General features: G+C 37.3%; 1 protein-coding gene across 3 annotated transcripts in view; it reads right to left on the reverse strand.

The window, feature by feature from the left end:
• The window catches only part of PTPRO (protein tyrosine phosphatase receptor type O), a 233999-nt gene that overhangs the window by 44865 nt on the left and 164374 nt on the right, over window positions 1-24760 (reverse strand). For all 3 annotated transcript variants that reach the window (XM_082421927.1, XM_082421929.1, XM_082421928.1), the window contains exons 13-15: window positions 8148-8287; window positions 5506-5638; window positions 3447-3567 (exon numbers count right to left, since the gene is read on the reverse strand). In XM_082421927.1, the coding sequence (XP_082278053.1) occupies window positions 3447-3567; window positions 5506-5638; window positions 8148-8287 (394 nt within the window). The remainder of the gene's footprint in view (window positions 1-3446; window positions 3568-5505; window positions 5639-8147; window positions 8288-24760) is intronic.

Consider the following 24760-nt stretch of genomic DNA (forward strand, 5'->3'; position numbering starts at 1 on the left):
GAGCCACAACTACTGAAGCTCGCGCGCCTAGAGCCCCTGCTCCGCAACAAGAGAAGCCACCGCAACGAGAAGCCCGCGCACCGCAACAAAGAGTAGTCCCTGCTCGCCGCGACTACAGAAAGCCCGCGCGCAGCAACGAAGACCCAAAGCAGCCAAATATAAATAAATAAATAAATAAATAAATTAAAAAAGAAAAATACACTAACATTTCATTATTTTGTGTTGCATGTACTATAAATTAGCTATCATCAATTAATTTTCCTATGTCAGTTTCCTGTATATGGCATTTATTTTACTCTCTAACTCAAGGGTTCGTAATCTGGGGTCCGAGGATAGAATTTAGGGCTCTATGAACATATGTGGAAAAAAAAGTACATCTTTATTTTCACAACTTGTAACTGAAATTTAACAATTATTTCAATTATTAAAGTAGGCAACCAGCCCCAATAACATCATCAGCACTTGTGAGATTTGCTAATAGAAATTGAAGATATTTTTCTACAATAGACCTGCTGCAGATATTGAAATATTGTTCATCGTCATCACTCTGATGAAATTATGAGATTGCTTAGATACTCTACTAAATATTGTTATCTAATGTGTTAATAAAGAAGCATATAACACATTTGTTTTCTGAATACTTTGATTACCATATGTTCATATAATTAATTTCTTTTTTAATCCTATGTGTTTTATTTTATGCACTGAGAAAGAAAGCATTATTCTCGGAAGAAATCTACAAGCTTCATTAGACTGCCAGAGAGAATCATGCACAAAAAATGTTAAGAATCTCTGCTCTAATGACCAGCTGGCTGAAGTAGAATCGCTTCTCCTAAATATTTTGCTGTATGCATCGCAAGGATGTTCCTGCAATAATGCCGTCATAAATACCACTACTTCCACTTCTACTTCTGTTACCACTCCCTCCACTATTACTATTATGAGCTAACATTTATTGCATGCTTCCTATGACACTATGCTGTTACTGCAGGATTGCTCCTAACAATTCACTAATGTGGGGTTGTTATCATTTCTTTTTGATAAATGTTCTTTCCCTTGCTTCCAGGCTACCACAATCTTAGTTTCCCCTCCGCTCCACTGGATGCCTCGTCAGTCTTTTTTTTTTTGCCATTACCTTTTATTTTCTCTCTGAAAATGTTAATATTAGATTGTTCTGGTGCTCTATTCTCTAATATATGCTTACTTCCCAGGCTTCATCCAGTCTACAGCTTTAATACCATTTGTATGCTAAGAACTTCCAAATGTCTTCAATCCAGACTTCTTTCCTGAACATCAGACTTTTATGTTCATCTGCCTACTCCACACCTGCACTTGCAGTCACCTCCAACTTAACATTTCCAAAACTGGGGTCTTGATGTTCCCCCAACTCGGAAATCCTCACCTAGAATCCTATGTCAGTTGATGGCAACTCCATCCTTTCTGTTGGTAGGACCGAAAACCTTGGCATCATCCTTGACTCTTAATCATTTCCATTCCAAGCTCAATTTGCTAGCAAATCCCGTTAGTAAACTCCTCTATTTTCAAAATATATCCAGAAGCTGATCATTTCTTCTTACCTCCATTGCCACTACTCTGGATTGAACCAATATCATCTCTTGCCTGGATTAGCTGGCTCCCTCAGTTAATATACTAGCTTTTGCCTTTGCCTCAATACAGACTCTTTTCTACATGAAAGTCAAAATGAAAATATTAAAATATAAGTCAGATCTTCTGCCCCAAATTTTGCAATGGCTGCCCTCTACTCAGAATGAAAGCCAAAGTCCTGATAACGGCTTATGAAGCCCTATAGGGCCTTACATCATCTCCCTCTATTCTTCCTTTCATTTCCTCTGCTTTAGCTATACGAACTTCTTCCTTGAACCTGCTAGTTGTGTTTCTGCCTCAGGGCCTTTGCTCTGGCTGTTCCCTCTACTGGGCACACTCTTCCTCCAGATAATACATGACTAACTTCCTCACGTCCTTCAAGTCTTTTCTTAAATGTCACCCTTTCAGTGAGGCCTACCTGCCTTCCAGAGCTCCTCTCATCCCCTTCATGCCTGAATGCTAATCTCCTTTACTCTACTCTATTGTTTTTTTCTTATCATCTGCTAACACACCACAGAATCTTCTTACTTTCATCTTTATTATTTCTTGTCTACCACCTCAATGAGCATACGAGCTCTATGAAGGCAGAGATTTTTGTCTGTTTTTGATGCAGCCATGTCCCAAGGATCCAGGGGAGTCTGACACACAGCAGGTATCCATTAATATTTGTTAAATTAATGAATGAAGTTTCAGCGAACTGCACATGGTCGCGTAGGTTGTCAATTAGGATTTGACCCCAAGGAGTGTAATTTCAGAGCTTTATATTCTAGCCTCAGCGCTGTACCACCGCCCTCCCTATCCTTCTAAGATTTGTTCAAACGCTGGCACTCAAGAAGCTTGATTTTTATATTCAGAACTAATCCCTTTTCTCGACTTTCATGGTATCCCATTTTTATCTCCTTTCTGCTACAGGTCAGTTTATACCTTTAAATATATTTATTCATGTATTTCCAGCTGGGTGCTAACTTCCTAGTGGACAGCTTGGATTTCTGATTTTTCTTTGATTGTGCTGTCTAAGGCAGTGATTGACTCATTATCAGATGGATAAGTTTATTTATGAATAAGTAAATGATAGACCTCTGAGAAAGGAGAAGGATGTTAATTGACAATTCAGCAGGCTAGCATCGGGCAAATATAAATTTTATACAAATTTCCCAAACACAGTAACACTCAACTAGGCAATAGTTTTTTTTTTTTTAAGAGAATTGATGGATTGTTTTGATAATATAGAGGATCACAGAAAGTACTTGCAAATGTGCTCTGATAAGAAGTGCATCAGTGGTCAAAGAAAATAAGGAATCAACAAAATCATAAATCAAAAGACTTCCCTAACTGCAAGAAAACTGAAACTGCCTGCAGCCCTGGGTAAGAATAGAACTAATAGGGGGACTTGAAAGGACCTAATCATAAATTCTAAAAATATTTTCTGCTAAAACAGCTTCAACAGAACTAATGAGGGAAGGGATTTTTTTCTTTCTTGTGGTCTCCATATATATTAACTCCTTTCATTAATTGTACTGAGTAGGCATAGATCTTTCTTTTACTCCAAAATATATTTGGAAGTATCCAAATATAATGAATGAATCCCAATGTATGGGCTACTTAAAATGACAAGATTGATAGTAAGAGGTCTGACTTTGTGTAAACAAACAATCTTTTGCTTTACTATTTCAATGGTAATGTTCTCTAAAATAATATTGAAAAGTCTATTTAGAAAACACAAAATAGAAACTGAAAGCAAACTCACTGCTGTACAATTTAGGTCTGCAAAAGCCACACGTGTATGATAAACAAAAATATTTTAAAGGCTGTGGGTGAAAGATGAGCAAAACACAACTTACCTAGCCATCTGCAGATGCTTCTTCCTAAGAATTATAAGAGTAATGAGCAGTAGTCCAATTAACAATGTGCTGAGGATGGCCAGCACGGAGATGACTACCACATTGGGATTCATCTCTGTAACTAAAGAGAAAAGCCATACATGTTCATTGTAGCTTCCACGACATGGAAACTAACAGAACCATTCATTGTTTCTCATCTGACCTTTAAGACTAACAAACTTATGATGATAACATCAACAGCAACAATGATGTTTCTCCGAGCCAGCAATGGCCTCTTCCCGGTCAACTCTTAACGTAGTAGATTGACAAATAGTGTTTGGGTGGCTGGAAGAATTGAGTCCATTTCAAAGGACCATATTCAGGATGTTCTTATCAAAGGAAACTGTGAAATGTCAAGAATGCCTCTGCCATGGTTTGGGTTCACTTGAAAAAAAAACCTAGAAGTCATTATCATGTATTATCACTGTTTAACATTTTCAAAAGCTTAGAGAGGGGCAGGCTCTCATTTTATGCCCATGACTTTAAAGTCAGAAAGCACAGCTGTATATTTCCCTCACAACTAATAATGTATATGAAAAAGGCATTAGCAAGCTGCCATCTGCTGCAGCACTTAACACATCGCTAGCAGTAGGCATTCTGATGATCTGTAACCATATGTTTAGAGGTTTCTCCATCTGCACAACTCAAGAGATTAAACTTATTAATAAGTTGCAGCGTCTTTAAGAACAGGGGTTCCTCTCATATACTAGGTCTTCTATGATCCATCTTCAATGGCACTTACACATTGCCTACTTCACACAGTATCTGGAAGACCAAGATGTTAAAGGTGGGAATGTAGAGCAAATATTTTTATAAAACTCTTAAAAGTGGACCAGAGGAAAAGAGGAGATACCATCCTCTTCATTGGTCACAAAGTCACAGAACTGGTGGGCCTGCGCAACCTCTAAGGCTTTTGGTATTTTCCACTTTCCATTTGGGCCAGCTTGGAGCCATTTTATGGGTAGAGGTACTTGAACAGAAAGAACATTAGACTCATGGTCAGAAGAGACTGTTCAAGTTCGCTTGACTATTACCTGCCATTTGGGGAAGCTATTTTACCAGTCTCTTCTGGCCTCATTTTCCTCACTTGCAAGTACGTTTAATAATATCACCTGTTTCACTGGGTTGCTGTACAGATGACAAGGAATCATGAACATTAAAGTATTTTTAGAAAATGTAAAAGGATATCAAAATGAGAGACCATTAATATACTTTTCAGGTCCATTTTTGCCCTCATTTCTGAAAAAGCAAAAACTAAAAACAGAAAATAAAAAAGTCTATTCTAGTGGTCTCTGGATGTAGTGGCAAAACATATTAATGTTATGTAAATGAAAACGAACCAGTAAAGGGATAATGTGATGGTAAGAGTGGTTTTATTACAGGCAGCTTCAGAGAGTGTCTCAGATTACAGAATTAGACTCAAGCAGGGAAGTAAAACAAATAATGTAACTCAGAAAAAGAATAAGGAAATAGCATTATTCTGGACTTTTCATTAATATCTAATTTCCCCAATTATACTTTCTGCTTGATTGGAAATTTTTCTGCTTTGACCCAGTAATTTAGGTTCACCATTATCTGATCAGTGACAGCTAAAGGTCAAGGCTAGAATAGATGCACCTGACCTGATTAGGGTACTGTGGATACCACTGAAGAGGATGATGGGGGATGATGAAATAGATGATAACAACTAGCATTTAGACAGCATGTGCTAGAGCTTCATGTACTTTATTTCTAAGCCTGAAAACAACTCAACAAGGTACATATTATTATTCCAGTTTTACAGATGAAAAAACAAAGGTTCAGAGAGAGTAAATATCTTTCCCTAAATCACATAACTACTAAGTGCAGTTAGGGATTGGAATTAAAGTCTCCCTGAACTCAAAGCTTGGAATTTTTCAATGAAAGCTGAGTTTTATTTTTAAAAAAAGATGGATTATATATATTTAAAAAGAAAACTTAAGGAAAATCCGGGAAGATATAATTTCCAAAGACACCAGAGTCCACTAATGCCTGTAATTACCCATTGTTGAGACAGCTATGAATGTAGGCACACTGGGGCTGTCATGACTAAAGCTGGTGACACTACAGTTGTAGGCAGTGGCAGGAAGGAGGCTGGAGATGGTCACGACATGAGAAGAAACAGAAATCGGTTCCTGGAGATGCAGAAAACAAGATAAATGTTATGTTATCTTCATCTATTTTGGTTTTTAAATTATCAGTATTTTTCATAGTTGAGCAGGTAACGTGTGTGCACAGAGTAAAAAATTTAAAAAACAAAAGAGGAAGCAGTGAAAAATATTTCTTTCTTTCTGTACTTCCCATCTACCCAATTCTCTTCCATGGAAGCAGCCATTGTTGTCAGGTAGGTTATTTTTCTTCCCATCTGTATTTTATGGATGTATAAACATAAAAGAATATAGTTAAAAATGTAAGTGCTAACATAGTTTACGCATCATTCTGCTTATTTTTTATCTTGTTTATCAGTATATTTTGCCACTCTTTCCATATTAGCACAGATAAAGCTATTTCATTTTAGGGGTTGCATAGAAATCCAGTGAAAGAACATACTTTATTTAACCAGTCCCCTATTAATAAATGTTAAAGCAGTCACTGATTTTTTGCTATTATTAACAATGCAACAATGAATATAACTTTACAATTATGGGAACATATGTATATGTACACACACTCATTTAATATACGTGTGTATATATACACATATGCATTCACACACAAAACCTGTGTGCATATGTGTGTGTATGTATGTATGAATATGCATACATATACAACCACTCATATTCCTAGAAGTTGAATTGCTGGCTCAAAAAGTTATATATTTTTAATTTTGTAAGCTATTGACAAATTATCTTCCATAGACGTTTTCCAAGGGACCCACCTACCATCAGTGTGTGACAATGCCTGTTTCCTTACATCAGTTTCTACACAACAAATTTGCAAGCTTTTTGAGCTTTTCTAATCTTATTAGTGGAAGTTGTACCTCATTATAGGTTTATTTTGCATTTCTTTCACCATGAGTGAGCTTGATCATCTCTTTCTATGTTTAAGAACATTTTGTGTTTATTTTCTATGAAATATTTGTTTTGGTTTGTTGGTCTTTATCTTTTTCATTTGTAGTAGATCTTTGTATATTAAGAACACTATCCCCTTTGTCTGCATTCTCGGCTTTTAAGTAGCATCCACCAAAGGCATAAAGACTTTGTGTTCTCCAAGACTTTTAATATTAACTTATTCTTGAGTAGAAGAAGCTGTTAATTTGGTGGGCCAATGGCCAGACACTGATAAGTACAACTGCACAGTACAAAAAGATGAGGCAGCATAATACTCTTTTTCAAAACAAGGATCTGAAAACAGCTCTGCCTAAAGAGGTGAGAGCCATGAGCACGGATTTCCCACTCCCATCTCTTTCACGATCCCATAAAAGAATGATTCTAAGGAAAGATTTTTGCTAACAGGACTCAGCTGTAGTAACCATTGTTTTCTTAAAGGGAGACATTACTGTAGTTGCAGAGAAGAAAATTCACTACTGGCAGAGTAGCTATTTTCCAAAAGGATTCTTAGGATAGAAAAAAGATTCAGCTGTTCAGTACAGATCAAAAAGAGATACATTTGTAGAACAGACTCTCAGAAGGGGAAAGAAATCAAAGCAAATTATCTTAACACTCATATGAAAAGATTCGTACTCCCAGAAATCCTTTTTTCTTTTCAATCTCATGAACTGCATTATTTAAAAAACATCAATTATTCATGTTCATAGTATTAGTCTTTGCACTGTATTTTGTGACATCCCTCACAAATTTGCCCTTTTCCTTCCATGTCTGGCTGTAAAATAGTTTTTTCTTGTGGTTTCGTTACCCACCCAGGTCCATTTCTCTCCTTCCATTCAATTTAACCTCGTGAAAAACTCACTATTCATCATATCTGCTATTTGTGATTCTAAAGCTTTAACGATCAGCTCTCTCAGCGTTCATTTTCCCAAACAAAATCGTCCTCCTTACTAACTTCTTTTAAATTCTCTTGGTAGTATGGATCTCTCTTCTGGCACTTATATTTTATTTTAATTATTTCTACTGGAGTGAAATATCCACAATTAAATGAAAAACATTTTTTGAAGGCAAGTATTGATTCTATGATTTGTGTCCCATACAATGCCTTTCTCATAAGTGGCCATTAGTTCATATTTGTTAAATTATATTTTATATGGCAGTGTCTTTATCCCTTCCATCAGTTTAATGGCCAATAGGAAAATGCCTCAATATAACCTCAATATGACCTGGAGTGGCAAAGAACTGAGGACAAACGCAAGAGGGAGGAGATATGGGGATATATGTATATGTATAGCTGATTCACTTTGTTATACAGCAGAAACTAACACACCATTGTAAAGCAATTATACTCCAATAAAGATGTTAAAAAAAAAGATAAATACAAAGATGGAAATAAACTTTGTGATCTGGCAAGTTGGTTATGACACATTTTGGGCTTGCTGTAAGAATAATTTTAAATTTCTATCACTGAAAACCAAAAGTGCACATGAAAATTTTCATTTTATATCATTCAAAGAAAGAGAAGATTTTCACTTTGCTCGGATAATGAGCCTTAATCAAAATTAACTCAGAAAAGGAAAATCCGAGCATACAGTACCTGGAGTTTTATTTCCTGACTGGAGCCAACTTGTTGACAGAAGACTTCGAAGAAATCAGCTACTCCCTCTTCCACCCACAGCAAAGTCACCGAGGTCTGGGTCTTATTCACTGCAAAGAGTGATTTTGGAGGAGCTGGCTCTGAGCAAAGATAAGTTAAAAAAAACATTAATTTAATCTAAAATATTCTTCCTTCCTTCATTAATCAGCAGGAAAAAATAGGCAAAAAATTCCAAATATAGGTAGTTAAGAGCACCATAAAGAGTGTATATTGCTTTCGAAATATGTCCTTTTACAAAGACGGTCATCTAACTTGCAAGGCAGAATATTTTGCATCTTTCATTTTATACTTCTCTTTTTGGAACACTTCTGTTTTCTACTTCAGCTTTATTATAGACATAATCTATTAATAGTTTTTGTGTCATCTACACTGGAGTTAGCACTGCCCATATGATACCGGATTTTCTGGGTGAGAAACAAAAATCTGTACTGAAAAGACGGAGAAAAATGAAAGTGGTGTGCTCCCTTCTTATGGGGAGATTCAGTCTGCTGCTGAGCCAAAAACCTGCCCTCCTTTCTCGGGAGACTGTTTGGAATAATTTAGCCAGAGGAATGGCTTCTTGAAAATTTAGTCAAAATTAAGAGGGGTGAAGCTAAAGAGATAATATGATTTTTTAAGGAAGAGGATTGATGGAAGAGGACCGGATGGTTGATAAAATGTTAGAGGACTGATTTCTTTATCTTATTCTTTTAGACATTTAATTTTGATCAATAAATTAATCCATTAGTTAAGTAAACCATTCTATCTGTGCCCTTTCATATGCCTTCCCAGTAACTGAGTCACTGGACTTGTAGGCTTGATACCAATGCCTGTCTGTTCCCCAGTTCTAGGAGGTGGTCTGCTGTCTTGTTCCCAGTTGCTGAATCTCTCCTGGTCCCCTCCTTGCACCCGTGTCCTTTAGGCATTGCCCTTGCCTCAAGTTCCTCCAGTACACAAAGTGCTATGCCTGAATCCAAGTTCTTAAGCCAGGGTCCCTCTTACCTGCTGTCAGATCTCCTTGACATTGCCTGTTTGGATAAACATCTTGCTGTCAGGTTCACATAATAGCATACTCTGCCCATCAGCATGTCCCTGACAGACAGCTCTCCACACTGTTTGCTTGTTACTTGGATTTCTTTTCATTATCTGCCTCACATTCCCAAGTCTGTCCTACAGCTCCTGGTGTTTAGCAAAAAAGCCCTAGAAGCCATTTCACTCTTTTGACAAGTGTTATGTGTTTGTGGGGGAAGGTCTGGACCTTCTTTCTGGAATATCATCATCATGTCCAGAACCAAGAAGTTTGTCAGAATCATTCTTGATGTGATCTATTGCAGTAACCTAAATTTGTGTACAACTGAAAAAGAAGCATTTTCCTTTCCAGAGGCAACCTGACAAATTTGGGCACAAGAGTTGACGGAGGAAATAAATGAGTTGGTCTTGGGGGCAAGTATAACTCACAATAGATGTCAGGACCCCTTTCTCATTTGCAATGAATTGTTTATTCCTCTAGACATTGTATCGTCTCACTTGCCCTATGATGAAGACTGTTGATGAAACACAGAAGTCTACTTCCACTTCTTACATCCTTCATAATTGTCATTGCTAACAGCATTATGAGTCAGAGACTAAGTCCTCCAGTGATTCTGACTCCTGCAGAACTTGGATCTTTGGAAGCAAGCGTGAGGTTGTCTGAGGCAGAGATAGATGATCTGTTAGGCTGAGCCTGGGCTATGTCTCTTTAAAAGATACACACTGTGGAATTGCTCCTCGGAGTGAGTTTCTCGGACTATGATTAGAATCCCTAGGACATCTATATATTTTTTCCTGATGGGTAGATAAAATCAGTTTAGTTATCTGATATGACCATTGCCCAGATCCTAATCTCTGGATCCAACTTTTTACGTATTGATTTCCCATCACCTATCATCTGTTCTTACCCAAGTATCTCACTATTAACCTCAACTCCATAAGGTTAAAATGGAATGTGGAGTCCTTGCCTTTCCTCAAATCGGTTCTGCTTTCCTCCTACCCCTGATTCTGTCCTGAGCAACATCATTATTTCAATTGTCTAAGCTGACAATTTTGAGGCTCTCCTCTTGCTTCTCAGTCTCAGATCGCATTATTTTTTAATACTTCTTTTCATATCTTCCTTTTATTTATTCCTTTTATTATATTGCACATCCAGGCTTTTGCCATCACACTTAGCATTCATTACAACAGCCCCTTATTCCCTTTCCCTGCCTCTTACTTGATTCTTTCTTCGTTTTGCCAGTGATGGTTTAAAAGGTCTTAAAACACCACTTTGCTCCTGTTAGATCCTATCTGTGCAATGATCTATTGTGATCAATGTCTATGGTGTCAAATCCAAATATGCCAAGTGTTAAAGATTCTACGTACACTGGCCACTTGCTACTCATCGCCACCATCTCTCCCGCACAGACATGCTGCCCCGTAAAGCCAATCTTCCCACTGACCATCACACAGGTATTACTCTATCTCAACTCATGTATTTCCCCTCAGTGTACTCTTTCTTCTCTTCTGATCATCTTAAAGAAAAAGTCTTACCTTCTCCTTGAAGCCTTATCTGATGACTGTCTCTTGATGCTCTATCCCTTCTCTGACCTTCTATTGCCCTTAACTATTTCCTGTGTGACCTATGTGAGTGAAATCCTGATTCCACTGGGTCCTATTAGATTCTTTAAGAATGGCGGCCATGTGTTATAAATTATTTCATCTTTATTTTGAACTAGCCAAGTGTAGGGACTCAATAAATGTTATCTAATGACAGACTTAAAACATAAGTCAAGATTCATTAAACAGAGACGTTAGGATTCAAGCATCAGGTAAGACCAGACAGGCATTGAGTTTTTAAATTCTCTGCCTTTTTATGGTGATTATATTTGTAAAAAGTCATCAGCTCTCAGTGGCAGAGTCAAGGACTGTTATGAATTAGAAGTTTTCTCAGTGGCCCAAGAAATATGATTTAGATACTGGAGTAGGGGTTTCTCTGAGTCTGGCTGAGAATGTGGACCTCGGTGAGAAGTAGATCCTCAGGAAAATCTCCAAAGGATCTGGGACCTCAAACAAGCCATGTAACATTTTTTTCCCCTCAGGTGGTATATGAGGCAATAGATTATTCCAAGATCACTCTACCCATTATCTCTGCATTCTTTTCTGAAAGACATAATGCATTTCAGTTCTGCATTGTGAACGCAGACTCACAACTCATTCAGTTGTTAATGAGTAACATTCACAAATCACCTGCTTGAAGACTTATGATCTTTTGATAGGTATATTTTCCTAGATATATTAGGGAGAATTTCCACACTGCTATTCCAAAGAAAATAAAGTTATCACAATATTTCATAAGTGGAGGTGTAATTAGATTGGAAGGGGCTTATAATTAAATTGCACTACTCAAGACAACATCTGCCCCAGGGAATGTATTAAAATATTAGAATTATATTGTGCAACACAGTAGCTACTAACCACATGTGGCTACTGAACGCTTGAAATGTGGCTAGTCTGAATTGAGAGGTGCTGCATGAGTAAAATACAGATTAGATTTCAAAGACTTTAGTATGAAGAAAGAATAAAAATATCTCATTAATATTTCTTTACATTGATTACACGTTGGAATGATACTGCTTTGGATTTACTGGGTTAAATAAAGTATATTAAACTCAACTTCACCTATTTCTTTCTACTATTTTGTAATGCAACTACTAGAAAATTTAAAATTACATCGGTGGCTCTCACCATATTTGAATTGTATAGTACTGGGTTAGAACATTTCTTCCTGTTTGGTAGAGAAGTCTGGAAATTCTTGGCAGAAACTGGTCACGGGGGTCCCCCTTCTGCTGTCTATCTCTTCTCATGAGAAGGCAAGGTCAGCTCAGCCTCATAGCTTAGGATGGCTTTGAGGTTCAGGTTCCCCATCCTTAGAAACAAGACTAAAAGTGGTGAATGGCTAAATATTGTTTCGACAATTTCATATGGTGGGGAATACATTGACACACAAAAGCCTCTTGAGTGGTCTGTGTCTCTGTTATGGCCTGAATTGTGTTCCCTAAAAATCACATGTGGAAGCCTTAAACCCCAGCACCTCAGAATGTGACTGTGATTGGAGGTAGGGCCTTTCAAGAGGTGATTATGTTAAAACGAAGCTATTAGGGTGGGCCCTAATCCAATCTGGCTGGTGTCTTTGTAAGAAGAGGATGTTTAAGCATACAAAGAGGCACCAAGAATGAATGGGTACAGAGAAAGGACCACGTGAGGACACAGCTAGAAGGTGGCCACCTGCAAGCCAAGGAGAGAGGCCTCAGAAGAAACCACACCTGCCAACACCTTGATCTTGGACTTCTAGCCTCCAGAACTGTGAGGAAATACACTTCTGTTGTTTAAGCCCCACGGCCTGTGGTATTTTGTTTCGGCAGCCCTAGCAAACTAATATGGTCTCTTCCTGCTCAAAATATCAAATTCCATCTAGTTCATAAAGGAGAGAGACATGAAGCCTTTTTTAATTTTGTTAAGAGTAAATGAGCCTTAATTTAATGTATATAAAACACTTTATATAATATAAAGAGTCATGTACGTATTAGTTACAGAACAGCTTCTGGTTATCATTTTCTATCTCCCTAAATGACATTTTAAATTTCTTCAAAATTCCCCCTGCTCCATAATGTCAGATGTCCTTTTGTTTAAAATAATTTCAGAATCCATGATATTTGATATGAGAACCTATGGATATGAAGAAAGGAGAGAGACATACTATTTTTACCAAATGGGGTATAGATACAGGGTTGTTTGCCTTTAAATATGCTAATCATTGCAAGTGTTATACTCAACTAGTTGGTCCTCTCTTTCCTTCTCTTCTCTCCCCCTCAGTGCCGCTCCTATTTGCATTGGGGATCCAACCTAATTTTATAAGAAACTCAAGTACTATGCATAGAACACGGACTGAATGGAAAGCTGTAACGCTATCTCTACCATTTAATTTAGGACGGACTATGAGAGGCTCACGGTGTTGCCCAGGATCTCCGGGGAGTGAAGGTGGCATTGGGTGAAGTATGAGCGAGTATTTGATTCACATTCTCTGCTCTGCTGGCAGCAAAGCTCTTCCTTTTCCTGGGAATTCCAAAGGGAGTCAGGTGTAATATGCAGCCTTGGAGCAGAACGGAATGTATTTATTGCCTAAAATCCATCTTTCTCTGACAGTTATTACATTGTTTCTTATTTTAATGTGACCCATTAGTTTAGCTGGTGATAGAATTATGTTAATGAGGCTAAGGTTAAATCCATAAAAGCTTACTGGTTTTATTCCATTTGTATTTCATACCTTTAAACTTGGTGAGTCGTTTTACAAATGTGTGACATTGATGATAAGGAGAATTCAACAGAAAAACATTGTAAAAAATGAGTGACATGGCAAAATCTATTTTTATTCCTCAGCCTGACTGACAGCAATTTGTTAGTATCCCCTTCATACACAAAAGCTGGTCTTTAACATCTGTATTAGAGTAAGTCTTTTAAATCGAATTTTATTTTCCTCATCTCAAGCCACAGAACGTATATTCAACTTGGCCAAAGAAAACATCTGTGACTTAAGCGGTGTAAGCTGCATAAATTACCTTCAACTTGGTCAAAAACAACATCTGCAGAAGAGACCACTCTTTGAAAAGAAAAAAAAAACACAAAAACCCTAAGGGTGAGTTAAGATTGATATGCCATGAAATTAAGAAGAGGAAAATGTATATTAAACCACAGTCATCTTTGTTAGATCTGAAGTTTATTAGGCCTACTCTCTTACTGACTTTGGGAGATTCTTTTCCTCCATACACTTAATAAGTAATTAGAACATTTAAAATAACATTGGGGAATATAAAAATATTCAGGCAAATACTTAGCAGTAAATTATAATTAGGCCCCTTTCATATACAGAACATAAAAATTTCTTAGGAATTAGAAATACCTGTCATTTCCATTACATTCTAAATAAATTCTTTATAGCTTAATGATAGCAAGTGTAATATCCTTTTCTGTGAATCATTGGGTAAGTTATGGTATTACCAGCTCAAGTAATTTCTAAAGATTAGTAGAATTTTTCAGAGAAATCTCTCTTTTAACTTAGTTTAAAACAAAATATCTGACTTCCTCCTTTGTTGGTTCCAGGAATATGTGTTTTTGCTTGGCGTTTTTATTAGTTAGGACTTAGATACTGCACAATTCTTAGAAAAAGGTAGTTACTCTTACTGTATCATCAGCCTTGTTGCCTTTACTCTGAACTCAGTTATGAACTAAATCCTAAAACTGGAAGGAACATTAAAGATCATTTAGTCCAGACCCTCATTTTGTAGAAGAGGCAGCTGAAATTCAGAGGGCCTGGGTCATCTTTCTAAGGTGACACAATTTGACTGTGAAGGCAAGTATCTCTAGGTAAGGGTCCCCTTCCTGCACCCAGCTTCCTCCCTAAACGTATGAGCATTTTCCATTAATTTCCATATAACTGGGGACGATGAGGTCTTCTGGAAAGTTCCTTTGCCCAGAAGACCAACTTTTCCAAAGTGGGCACTTGCTTGCATATTTAAATCAGAGGCAGACATCATGAGCATTGCCATACTAGTCCAACATCCAGATTCTTTAAATATATCGAAGGGCAACAAGCAAAACATGCAAGTCACTTTACGGTGGGCAGGAGAAATGATTTTAGGGAAGTGCTGACATTGTGTGGCATGGCCGTGGGCAGTTGGCAAATTGAAGTGACACTCAGAAAACCACTGCAATGAGAAATGGGGGAGATATATATTGAGGACAGGTATTGGTTAGTCTTGGACCCAGGAATGGAGCCATGGAACAGTGACATGCCTGGCAGCCTAACCCAGAAAAAAATGCTTGCATGGGGCTGCTGGCCATCAGGAATGTATAAGAATAGTAGCACAGCAGTTATGATTCTCTGCAGACCTAAGGAAATTGCATGTGTTTATAAGAGGTCAATAGATGAGAACTTTCACAAGCTTCCATCATCGATCCCTCCTACTCATACACCCCCTTAATGCCCATAGACTCTGTCATTTATTGTCTTACTACAGATCCACCCACCCTAAGGCCACTCCCTCCAATGGCACCCTTGGTCCCGTCTCCTTTGGCCCATTTAAGGACCAACAAATCTCACTTCTCACCCCAACAAATCTCACCTCTAACTATCCTCCATCATCAATTTCCCCTGCTCTGTTGAATCATTCTGATTAGCTCAATGACAAACTGTTTCCACCCACTTAAAGGCAAGGAAAAACAAAACAAAAACAAAATACAAACTTGGATCCTTTTATCCTCAGCTACTGCCCATTTTCTCGCCTTTTTACAGTATCTTACCTCTGCAAAAGTTTAATTCCAGCTGTCTTCAGTTTTTCTGCTTTTGTTATCTTTTTTTCCTCACTCACCACTCCACCCAAATGCCTTCTCTGCAAATCACCAATGACTTCTGGGTTGCTAAGATCAGTGATCAATTCTCATTTGTTGTCTAACTTATCAACAAGCTTGACATGTTGATCACTGTCTATTCACTCAAGTACTTTCTTTGCTTGGCTCTTAGGACATCACATTTTATGTGCTTCTTCTTACTTCACTGGCCACTTTTTCTCAGGCTCCTTTGCTGGTTTTCCCTCACCATTTCCACTTTTAAAAGTTGAGGTGCCTAGGGCTTAGTTCTTGGGTAGCATTCTTTTTTCATTACTTGTTCCCTGATAATCTCATCAAGTCTGTTTTCTGTCTACCCTCATATTTATATTTCCAGTGCTGAAGTCTCCCCAGAACCCAAGCTCCTTTCTCCAACTGCCTACTCAGTAACTGTTCTTTATTGTTTAATAGGCACCTTCAAATGTTGACACATCCCAAACCGAACTTCTGATCTTTCCCCCCAAACCTGCCTCTCCCATAATCTTCCTCAACTCAATAAATTGCACCTTTGTCCTTCCAATTTCTCAGACCCCAGAACTTGTCATTTCCCTAGACCTCTTTCATTCATTCATAGACAACACCTAAATCTATCAGTAGATTCTCTCAGCCCCACCTTCAAAATAAATTTTGAATATCATCACTTTTCATCACCCTAGTGGAAGCAAGTATAATGTTGTATCTGGTTAGACGCTATAGCCTCCTAACCCTAAGAAGGAAGGTGGTCATGTAAGTTATCAAAAGTGTCCAGTAGGAATCCTTTTGGGGAGGAAAGGGATTGCTAAAGAAGATGACTAGCTTTTACCTGATCCATAACAGATCTAAACTGGTATCTGAAGCAACTGGGATGAGTGGTCATCTTATCTAACTGGTTTCCTGCTTTTACCCTCACCCATGTGATCCCTGGAACTGGTCAGGTCATGTTACTCCTCTGTTTGAACCATCCAGGGGAACATCATCTCCTTCTGGTTAAACCCTGCACGATTTGTTCCCTTGCTACCTTTCTGCCTTCTGAGTTACTCTTCTTTGTCTCTATTCCACGTCAGTGACGCTGCCTTCTCAACTTTTCCTTGAACTTTCCAAGCGCAGTGCTGCTTCTTGAACTTTGCATCTGTGGTTCCTTCTGCCTACAGACTCTCCTGCCAGTTACCTGCTTGGGGTCCGCAGCTCCCTCAGGATTTGGCTGAAATAGCACCTTCACAGTGAAGCTTACTCTATCCCCATCCCTACAAAAACTGCGTCCCCACCTGCACCACAGAACTCTTCCTGCTTCATTTTTCTCCATAACACTTATCACCATTTGACATCCTTATATTTACGCTTATTGTCTCTTTTTCTCCACTAGAAGGAGGATAGAAATTTCTGTCAGCTTTGTTCATTTCTGTATCCTCAGCACATAGATTAGTGGGAAGCACATAATAAATGTTAAATAAAGATTTGCTGACTGATAGGATAAGTTAATTTTTAAAAACTATAGTACCTTGGTTATTTTATTATCTTCTTTCTAATTGACTGGTGGTGTATATATGTTCTACTTGGCATATTTTTGCCAGCCACCACAGTCATATTATCACCCAAATTAATAGCATATCTGTGTAAAGTGTGTTTATATATATATATATAAATTAAGTTAAATATAAATATATATAAATAAAGGATATACACACTTTCTTTACTTTATCATTTCTTCCGCCTCTTCAATCCATTCATTCGTTCATCTTCTTTTCCTCTCTCTGTGCTACATTGACACAAATTTATTCACCTTCTTATTGAACTCATTTTTGTTCGTTTGTTTTGGTGGTGGGTAAGGGGAATAACAAGTTAGTCACTTACTGGGAGAGGATTCAAGGAAAGGGATGGGTGGCTAGGGAGAGGTACTTTAGACTTCAGTTTGCCATGACTCACAACACTTAACTCAATTCTTACCAAAAATGAGAACTGCATATATCCAAGTAACTATTTCCCAAAATTGTACACGCAATGATTTCAACATAAGAATTAAACAAATTTTCTCAACTGACAGGGAGACCAGGAAGGGCAGTACCTTGTAATGGCTGGGCTTTTATATAGTCAGAAATTACATTTCATCAAAATGGATATAATTATTTGTAAGCTACTAAAATTTGATGTGTGAGTGTGCATGAGAGAGAGAGAGAGCGAGAGAGAGAGAGAGGAGAAGAGAGCAGATTCAAATATCCCCCCAATTCCTAACATCTGTGTCTATAGTCAAATTATGTTTTAAAGATTTCTCATCTATATAAAAACTTTCGTGGCTGAGATTAAGGAAATCAAGCCAATTTCACAATGCTCAAATTCCCAAACAGGAACAGAAAGCCACAGGAATGGGTGTGAGGCTCCTTCCTGCTCTGTTAAATGCGTTCATAGAAAAATGAAGTTTTTAGAAAAAAATACACCCCAAATCCAGGAAGACATAAGCCAGCAGATGGATTAAAAAGTACTGTTTCTAGATCCAGGCTCAACAGATTTCTCTAGGTTTCAGCTTGCCCAAATGAGGACATTGCACTAAATTACCTCCAAATCCCTCCCAGAACTAAAGTTATCTGAGTCCTTACCTTGAACCTGCCTGAGCAGGTTGGTGGTCAGGATAAAGCAGACCTTTGACAGTAGTGGTGTACACATTCTGTTTTTCGCCTTTCTCTGACTTTATTGGCTGTTCCTTCCATGTCTCTCTTGCTAACTCCTCTTCCTCTGCTCAGTCTCTAAATGCTAGAGTGGTTCTTCTTGGCTAGACCCAGGGCGCCTTTCCTCTGTTTCTACTTAGTACTTGATGATCTTATCCAGACACGCCTAAATTTATGTTTCCAGCCTAGAATTCTCCCCTGATCTCCAGACACATATATCAATACTCTCTTTACTTGACAACTGCACTTGGATGTCCTTTTGATTTTTTATGTCTGAGGAAGAATCCTTGACTCTCAGCTTTCCTCCAGTTTCCTCCTCTTCTAGTTTTTCTAGTCCTTTCAATCTCAGTAAATTGTACCACCCACCACCCTAGTTGCTCAAGAACAAAGCCTAGGAGACATTCTTAATTTCTCTTTCTCTCATTTCCTGTTTCACCCCATCAGAAAGTTCTGGGGTCACAACCTCCAAAACAGCTCCTGAATTCTGCCCAGTTTTCTCCATCTCCATTACTACCATTTTGGTCAAAGTTACCATCATTTCCCACAGCACTTATTTTAATTAGAATGCTGTTTTTAAAGCTAATGACAAATAATCCCTTAATTGGTCTCCCTACCTTTATTGTTGACCCCCAAATCCTTTCTCCCTTGAGCAACTAGAAGGCTTATTTTAAATATAAGTCAAATTATTTATGTTAAATTCTCTAAATGGCTTCAAATGTGCAATTTCAAAATAAAATCTCAACTCCATGCCTCGCAAGTCCCATATAATCTGACTTCTCCTGGTTCTTTCTGCCTATGTGCTCTTCCCCAACCTTTTCATGCATGATCCTTTCTTGTTATTCAGATCTCTTCTCGTTGCTTCCTCAGAGAAAGCTTTTACTCCAAAGCCATCTGCATCATATACCCTATTTTAATGCTCTGTAAAGCATTTATGACCATCTCTCCCTTCACTAGATCATAAGCTCCTTGTGAACAGAAAATGAACGTAACTTTTTGGGTGTATTATGATAAGAAGTCTGGCATCTGAGCAGTGCTTAGAAGTTTCTCAGCATATATTTGTTAAATAAATTAATGAATGGATATTCTACTACCATAGATCTATTTTATGAATCTCATTCTTATTTCTTTCTCATTCTTATTTCTTTCCCTCACTCCTTCCTTCCTTCCCTTTTTTTTTTCTTTTTAGGTTGGAAAACTGATTGTATGATGTAAACTTATCAAATCCTCCTAAAGTTTCTCCAGAGTTCCAGGTAGATTCACCAAGACTAGAAGTTACAACTGGTTGCTCGTTGAAGCCGCAGTTGCATGCAGACCAACGAGCTCTTGTAAAATGACAAGTCTTAGTGCAGATTTGATTGACATTCATGTTAACTGCCAAAGTGAGCTGTCATCATGTACCACCATAGTACCATGAAACTGCTGGCAACCTAAAATTCTTAATGGGATGACTGGCTCAAAGCCTTGCAAACAGCACCACTAATGGCACATATCTTCTCTGGATGTCTGTTGATGACATAATAATAGAAATTTTTTGGCAACTGTTTTGAGAGCTTTCTCCCCTTGTTCATGCCACCTTGGATTAATTTATGTTGTTCTGGATTCATTGATAGTCTGCTTTCTTTCCCCAGATGCAGATCCTGTCCTCCATGGCAGCAAGTAGAGCCTTTCCAGAGAGATCTCTTTACAGAGCAATTAAACTCAGGGCTGGTTCAACCAGTGTTGAACCTAGGTTAAAGATGGCCTTCTGAGTTAAACAAGCACTGAAAATCTGTGTGCCAAAGCTGTATTTTTCTGTAAAGTCAAATTAATTTGACTTCTGTGTATACCAAATGAATGCTGTATAGAAACATAAAAATGGCAAGGATGAATGTTTTGTGAAAACAATTGCAATTCAGTTATTACTAAAGCAAAATGTTTCACTTCTCTGAAAGCTGAAACTTGTTTTGGTTAAATATTAACTGTAATACTAACTTCAGCTTCGAGGTCTATAGTTCCAATTCCATTCAACAAATATCTATTAAGCATCTACAGCGGGCAAGGTAGCATGTGTTATAGAAAATTGAAAGAGCTTATAAAACAGAATAATGTCATTAGTAGAATGGAAAATAGACCTTTAGACAAATGGATAAAAAGTAGGGTTATTTCGTTTTCAGGGGAAAAAAAGGGCTAAGGACAGGCACATTATATAAAGATTGTCTTGCTTTCAGAGAGGAACAGGATAGAGGTAATATTCTGTCTGATATTAAGATACCGACATGGAAAAGCTTATCAATTCTAAGGGTAATGATTCACTAGAAATAATCGCTGTGGGAACTTGTCCTCCCTATTTGAAAAGTTCAAAGGAACTTTTTAAAAAAAATTTATTTATTTTTGTTTTATTTATTTTGTCTTCGTTGCTGGGCATGGGTTTTCTCTAGTTGCGGCAAGCAGGGCTACTCTTCGTTGCGGTGCACGGGCTTCTCCTTGCGGTGGCTTCTCTTGTTGCAGAGCATGGGCTCTAGGTATGCAAGCTGCCGGCTCAGTAGTTGTGGCTCTCGGGCTCTAGAGCGCAGGCTCAGTAGTTGTGGCTCACGGGCTTAGTTGTTCTGCAGCATGTGGGATCTTCCCGCACCAGGGCTCGAACCCGTGTCCCCTGCGTTGGCAGGCGGATTCTTAACCACTGCACCACCAGAGAAGCCCTCAAAGGAACTTCCTAAACTGGTTTAGGCAGTCCTGTCTGTTAATGGGGAGACATGGGAACTCAAAACCTCATGATAAGTTTGGGAAACTATGACAGTTTTTTACTCACGTTCCTATTTGTTTGAGTGTAATTGTCCCAGTTCATGACTTTAACCCATATTCCTGAGGCCTCATGGATCACCCATAATGTCACATAAAAATGACAGCAAAACACACAATAGGCCACTGAATGCTACTTTGGTAAGACCACTTCTGAACTTGTACTTTAAGGGAGACCAACAAACCAAATAAGATGGAGAAAGCATCTAGAAACCTGAGAAACACTTATGGTTGCTTATGCTAATAAAGCTTGGGAAAAGAAAGACTTGGGGAACACAGGCATGATCTTCAAGTAATTCCAGTTACCTGGAAACAAGTTTTGAACCAACATTCATACAGAGAACAAAATCAGAGTTAATGGTTGGAATCAGGTGATTTTTTTTGTCTTAATAAATAGATCGTGCAATGTTGGAAGCTGGTGATCTCCACATTCCTGGAATTCAAGTATAGACTGCTAGGGAAAAGCAGATTGTGTGCAGTGCATGAAAGAGCTCTACTCATGATTCTCAATAGGAGTAGTACTGCCCCCTTGAGGGTGCTTGGAAATTTGCAGAAATGTTTTTAGTAGTCACAATGGAGGAAGTTAACCAGACTTGTGTGGGCAGGGCTCAGAAATACTAGATGTCCTGCAATGATCAAGAAAGTTCCAAAGAGAAAAATTGTCCCATGTCCCACGTTCCACATGAATTTCTAACTTTGCATCAGAATAAATCCACTATAAATATAAGTACTTTATCATGCAATTAATGTTGGAAAAAAATTTAAGGTTAAGTAAAATAATTTTGAAGAAAGTTGCCATGAAGAAGGACACCAATGGAATTAAGATGTTATTTAAAAACTATTCAACACCATACACAAAAATAAACTCAGAATGGATCAAAGACCTAAATGGAAGGCCGGACACTATAAAACTCTTAGAGGAAAACATAGGCAGAACACTCTTTCACATAAATCACAGGAATATCTTTTTTTGGTCCACCTCCTAGAGTAATGAAAAAAAAAACCCCAAAATAAACAAATGGGATCTAATTAAACTTAAAAGCTTTTGCACAGCAAAGGAAACCATAAACAAAATGGAAAGACAACCCACAGAATGGGAGAAAATATTTGCAAATGAAGCAACCCACAGGGATTAATCTCCAAAATATACAAACAGCTCATGCAGCTCAATATCAAAAAAACAAACAACCCAATCAAAAAATGGGCAGAAGATCTAAACAGACACTTCTCTAAAGAAGACATACAGATGGCCAAAAAGCACATGAAAAGATGCTCAACATCACTAATTATCAGAAAAACGCAAATCAAAACTACAATGAGGTATTACCTCACACCGGTCAGAATGGCCATCATCAAAAAGTCTACAAACAATAAATACTGGAGAGGGTGTGGAGAAAAAGAAACCCTCCTACACTGTTGGTGGGAATGTAAATTGGTGTAGCCAATATGGAGAACAGTATGGAGGTTCCTTAAAAAACTAAAATAGAGCTACCATGTGATCCAGCAATTCCACTCCTGGGTATGTATCAGAGAAAACCATAATTCAAAAAGATACATGCACCCCAATGTTCATTGCAGCACTATTTACAATGGCCAAGACATGGAAGCAACCTAAATGTCCATTGACAGAGGAATGGATAAAGAAGATGTGGTACATATATACAATGGAATATTACTCAGCTATAATGTCAAACAAAATAATGTCTTTTGCAATAACCTGGATGGATCTAGAGATTATCATACTAAGAGAAGTAAGTCAGACAGAGAAAGACAAATATCATATGATATCACTTATATGTGGAATCTACTTTAAAAAAATGATATAAATGAACTTATTTATAAAACAGAAACAGACTCACAGATTTTGAAAACAAACTTATGGTTACCAGAGGGAAACATGGAGGGGGGAGGGATAAATTAGAAGCTTGGAATTAACATACACACACTACTATATATAAAATATATAACCAACAAGGACCTACTGTATAGCACAGGGAACACTACTAAATATTCTGTAATAACCTATATGGGAAAAGAATCTGAAAAAGAATGAATATATGTATACGTATAACTGAATCACTTTGCTGTACACCTGAAACTAACACAACATTGTAAATAAACTATACTCCAATAAAATTTTTTTTTAAATGTTATTAAAAAAAACTACTCAATAATTTACTTTTTCTGCCCATAGTGTCTATTTGATACATCATGCATTTTCAATTACCAAATTAATTCTAAGGGATTTCGGTGCAAGAGTTTAGTTTTTACTGTGGCAAATAAGAGACAAAAAAGATTTAAGACTTTGTGTCTTATGCATTGAATTATAGAGAAATGCAACTAGTGGATAAACTAAGAAAAGATTGTTTTGTTTGGTTCTGGATTTTCCAAGAGTTTTCTGAAGGTACCTCACTGTCAACACTGCTGCTCCTGGTATTTAAGCTGCTAATAAAACACCCTGGATTGTTCTTTACTTATAGCTGCACATATGAACATGTGTAATAACAGAAATGATTTGAAACGTTTACAGACAGACAGACACAATATAAATTAGCAGATATCTGAAACGATGATGTCAGTAAGTTGAACTAAATGTTTTGAATATATTTTTATTTCCCTATACGTTTATTTTTTATTGAATTATAATAGACACACAACATTATATTAGTTTCAGGTGTACAACATAATGATTCAATATTTGTATGGATTGTGAAATGATTTCATGATGTCTAGTTATGTATATATTTAAATTTTTCAACTATAAAAATGATGAGATCTCTGCTGTGAAAATTACATATTGAACTGCATTTATTTTGGGGTTATCATTCTCAAACTGATACTGCCCCAAGAGGTCTACCACCCAACTTTTTGCCAATCTGTCCTCTTTTGCCTGCTGCTGATTATAGGATATTACTTCTGAGGTCCCTTTAAGTACCAGAAACTAAATATATACTTTAATACATGGTAGATTGTTGAATGTAGAAGATGTGTTTTGTGTCATATAGTGTCACTTCCAAGTTGTTTTTCATAATATAAATAATTATTTTGACACTACACAATAAGTTCCAGTTCATTTGCAATAATATCATCGTTTCCTCATTTTCCCTCATCCACGGCTCATTATTTTTCTCAGCATGTTATCTCTACTTTAACTAAGGTTATTTCCCTCTTTCTTTCATCACAGGCAAATTTGTCTAGTCTCTTATTACTTATTCTAACTCTAGGTTTTATTCTAGGGTCCACCTGTACTTATGCTTTATTTTTAATTATTTTAATTATCTATTTCTAATTAATAATAATTAATTAATATGAATGTATTCATTTATTTTTATACTTCTTGTATGGAAGAACTACTGATCCTGTTACTTCTTGCAAACTCACATTTATTAGTTTTCACTGTATGTAGTCATCAGGTAGTCCCATTATGACTTTTAGAATAGCTAAAAGCTGTACCTGAACATATACATAGGGAATCCATATTATTTTTTATAAATTATTTTTCTTTTATTTTGATTTTGTATTAGAGTTAGGATTTATATCAAATTAAAAAAATCAACATGTGGATTATTTTATCTATGAATTTCAATTAAGATATTAAAGAGGGTATTGCATAATATTTATATAAAAGGGGAATGGTGTCTGATAGGGTTGAGAACATGGCACTAGATAACGTCTAAGGTCCATCCATCTCTAAAATTCTAA

Source organism: Balaenoptera physalus (genome assembly GCF_965194825.1).
Source record: "Balaenoptera physalus genome assembly, chromosome: 13".
Taxonomy (NCBI): Eukaryota; Metazoa; Chordata; class Mammalia; order Artiodactyla; family Balaenopteridae; genus Balaenoptera; species Balaenoptera physalus.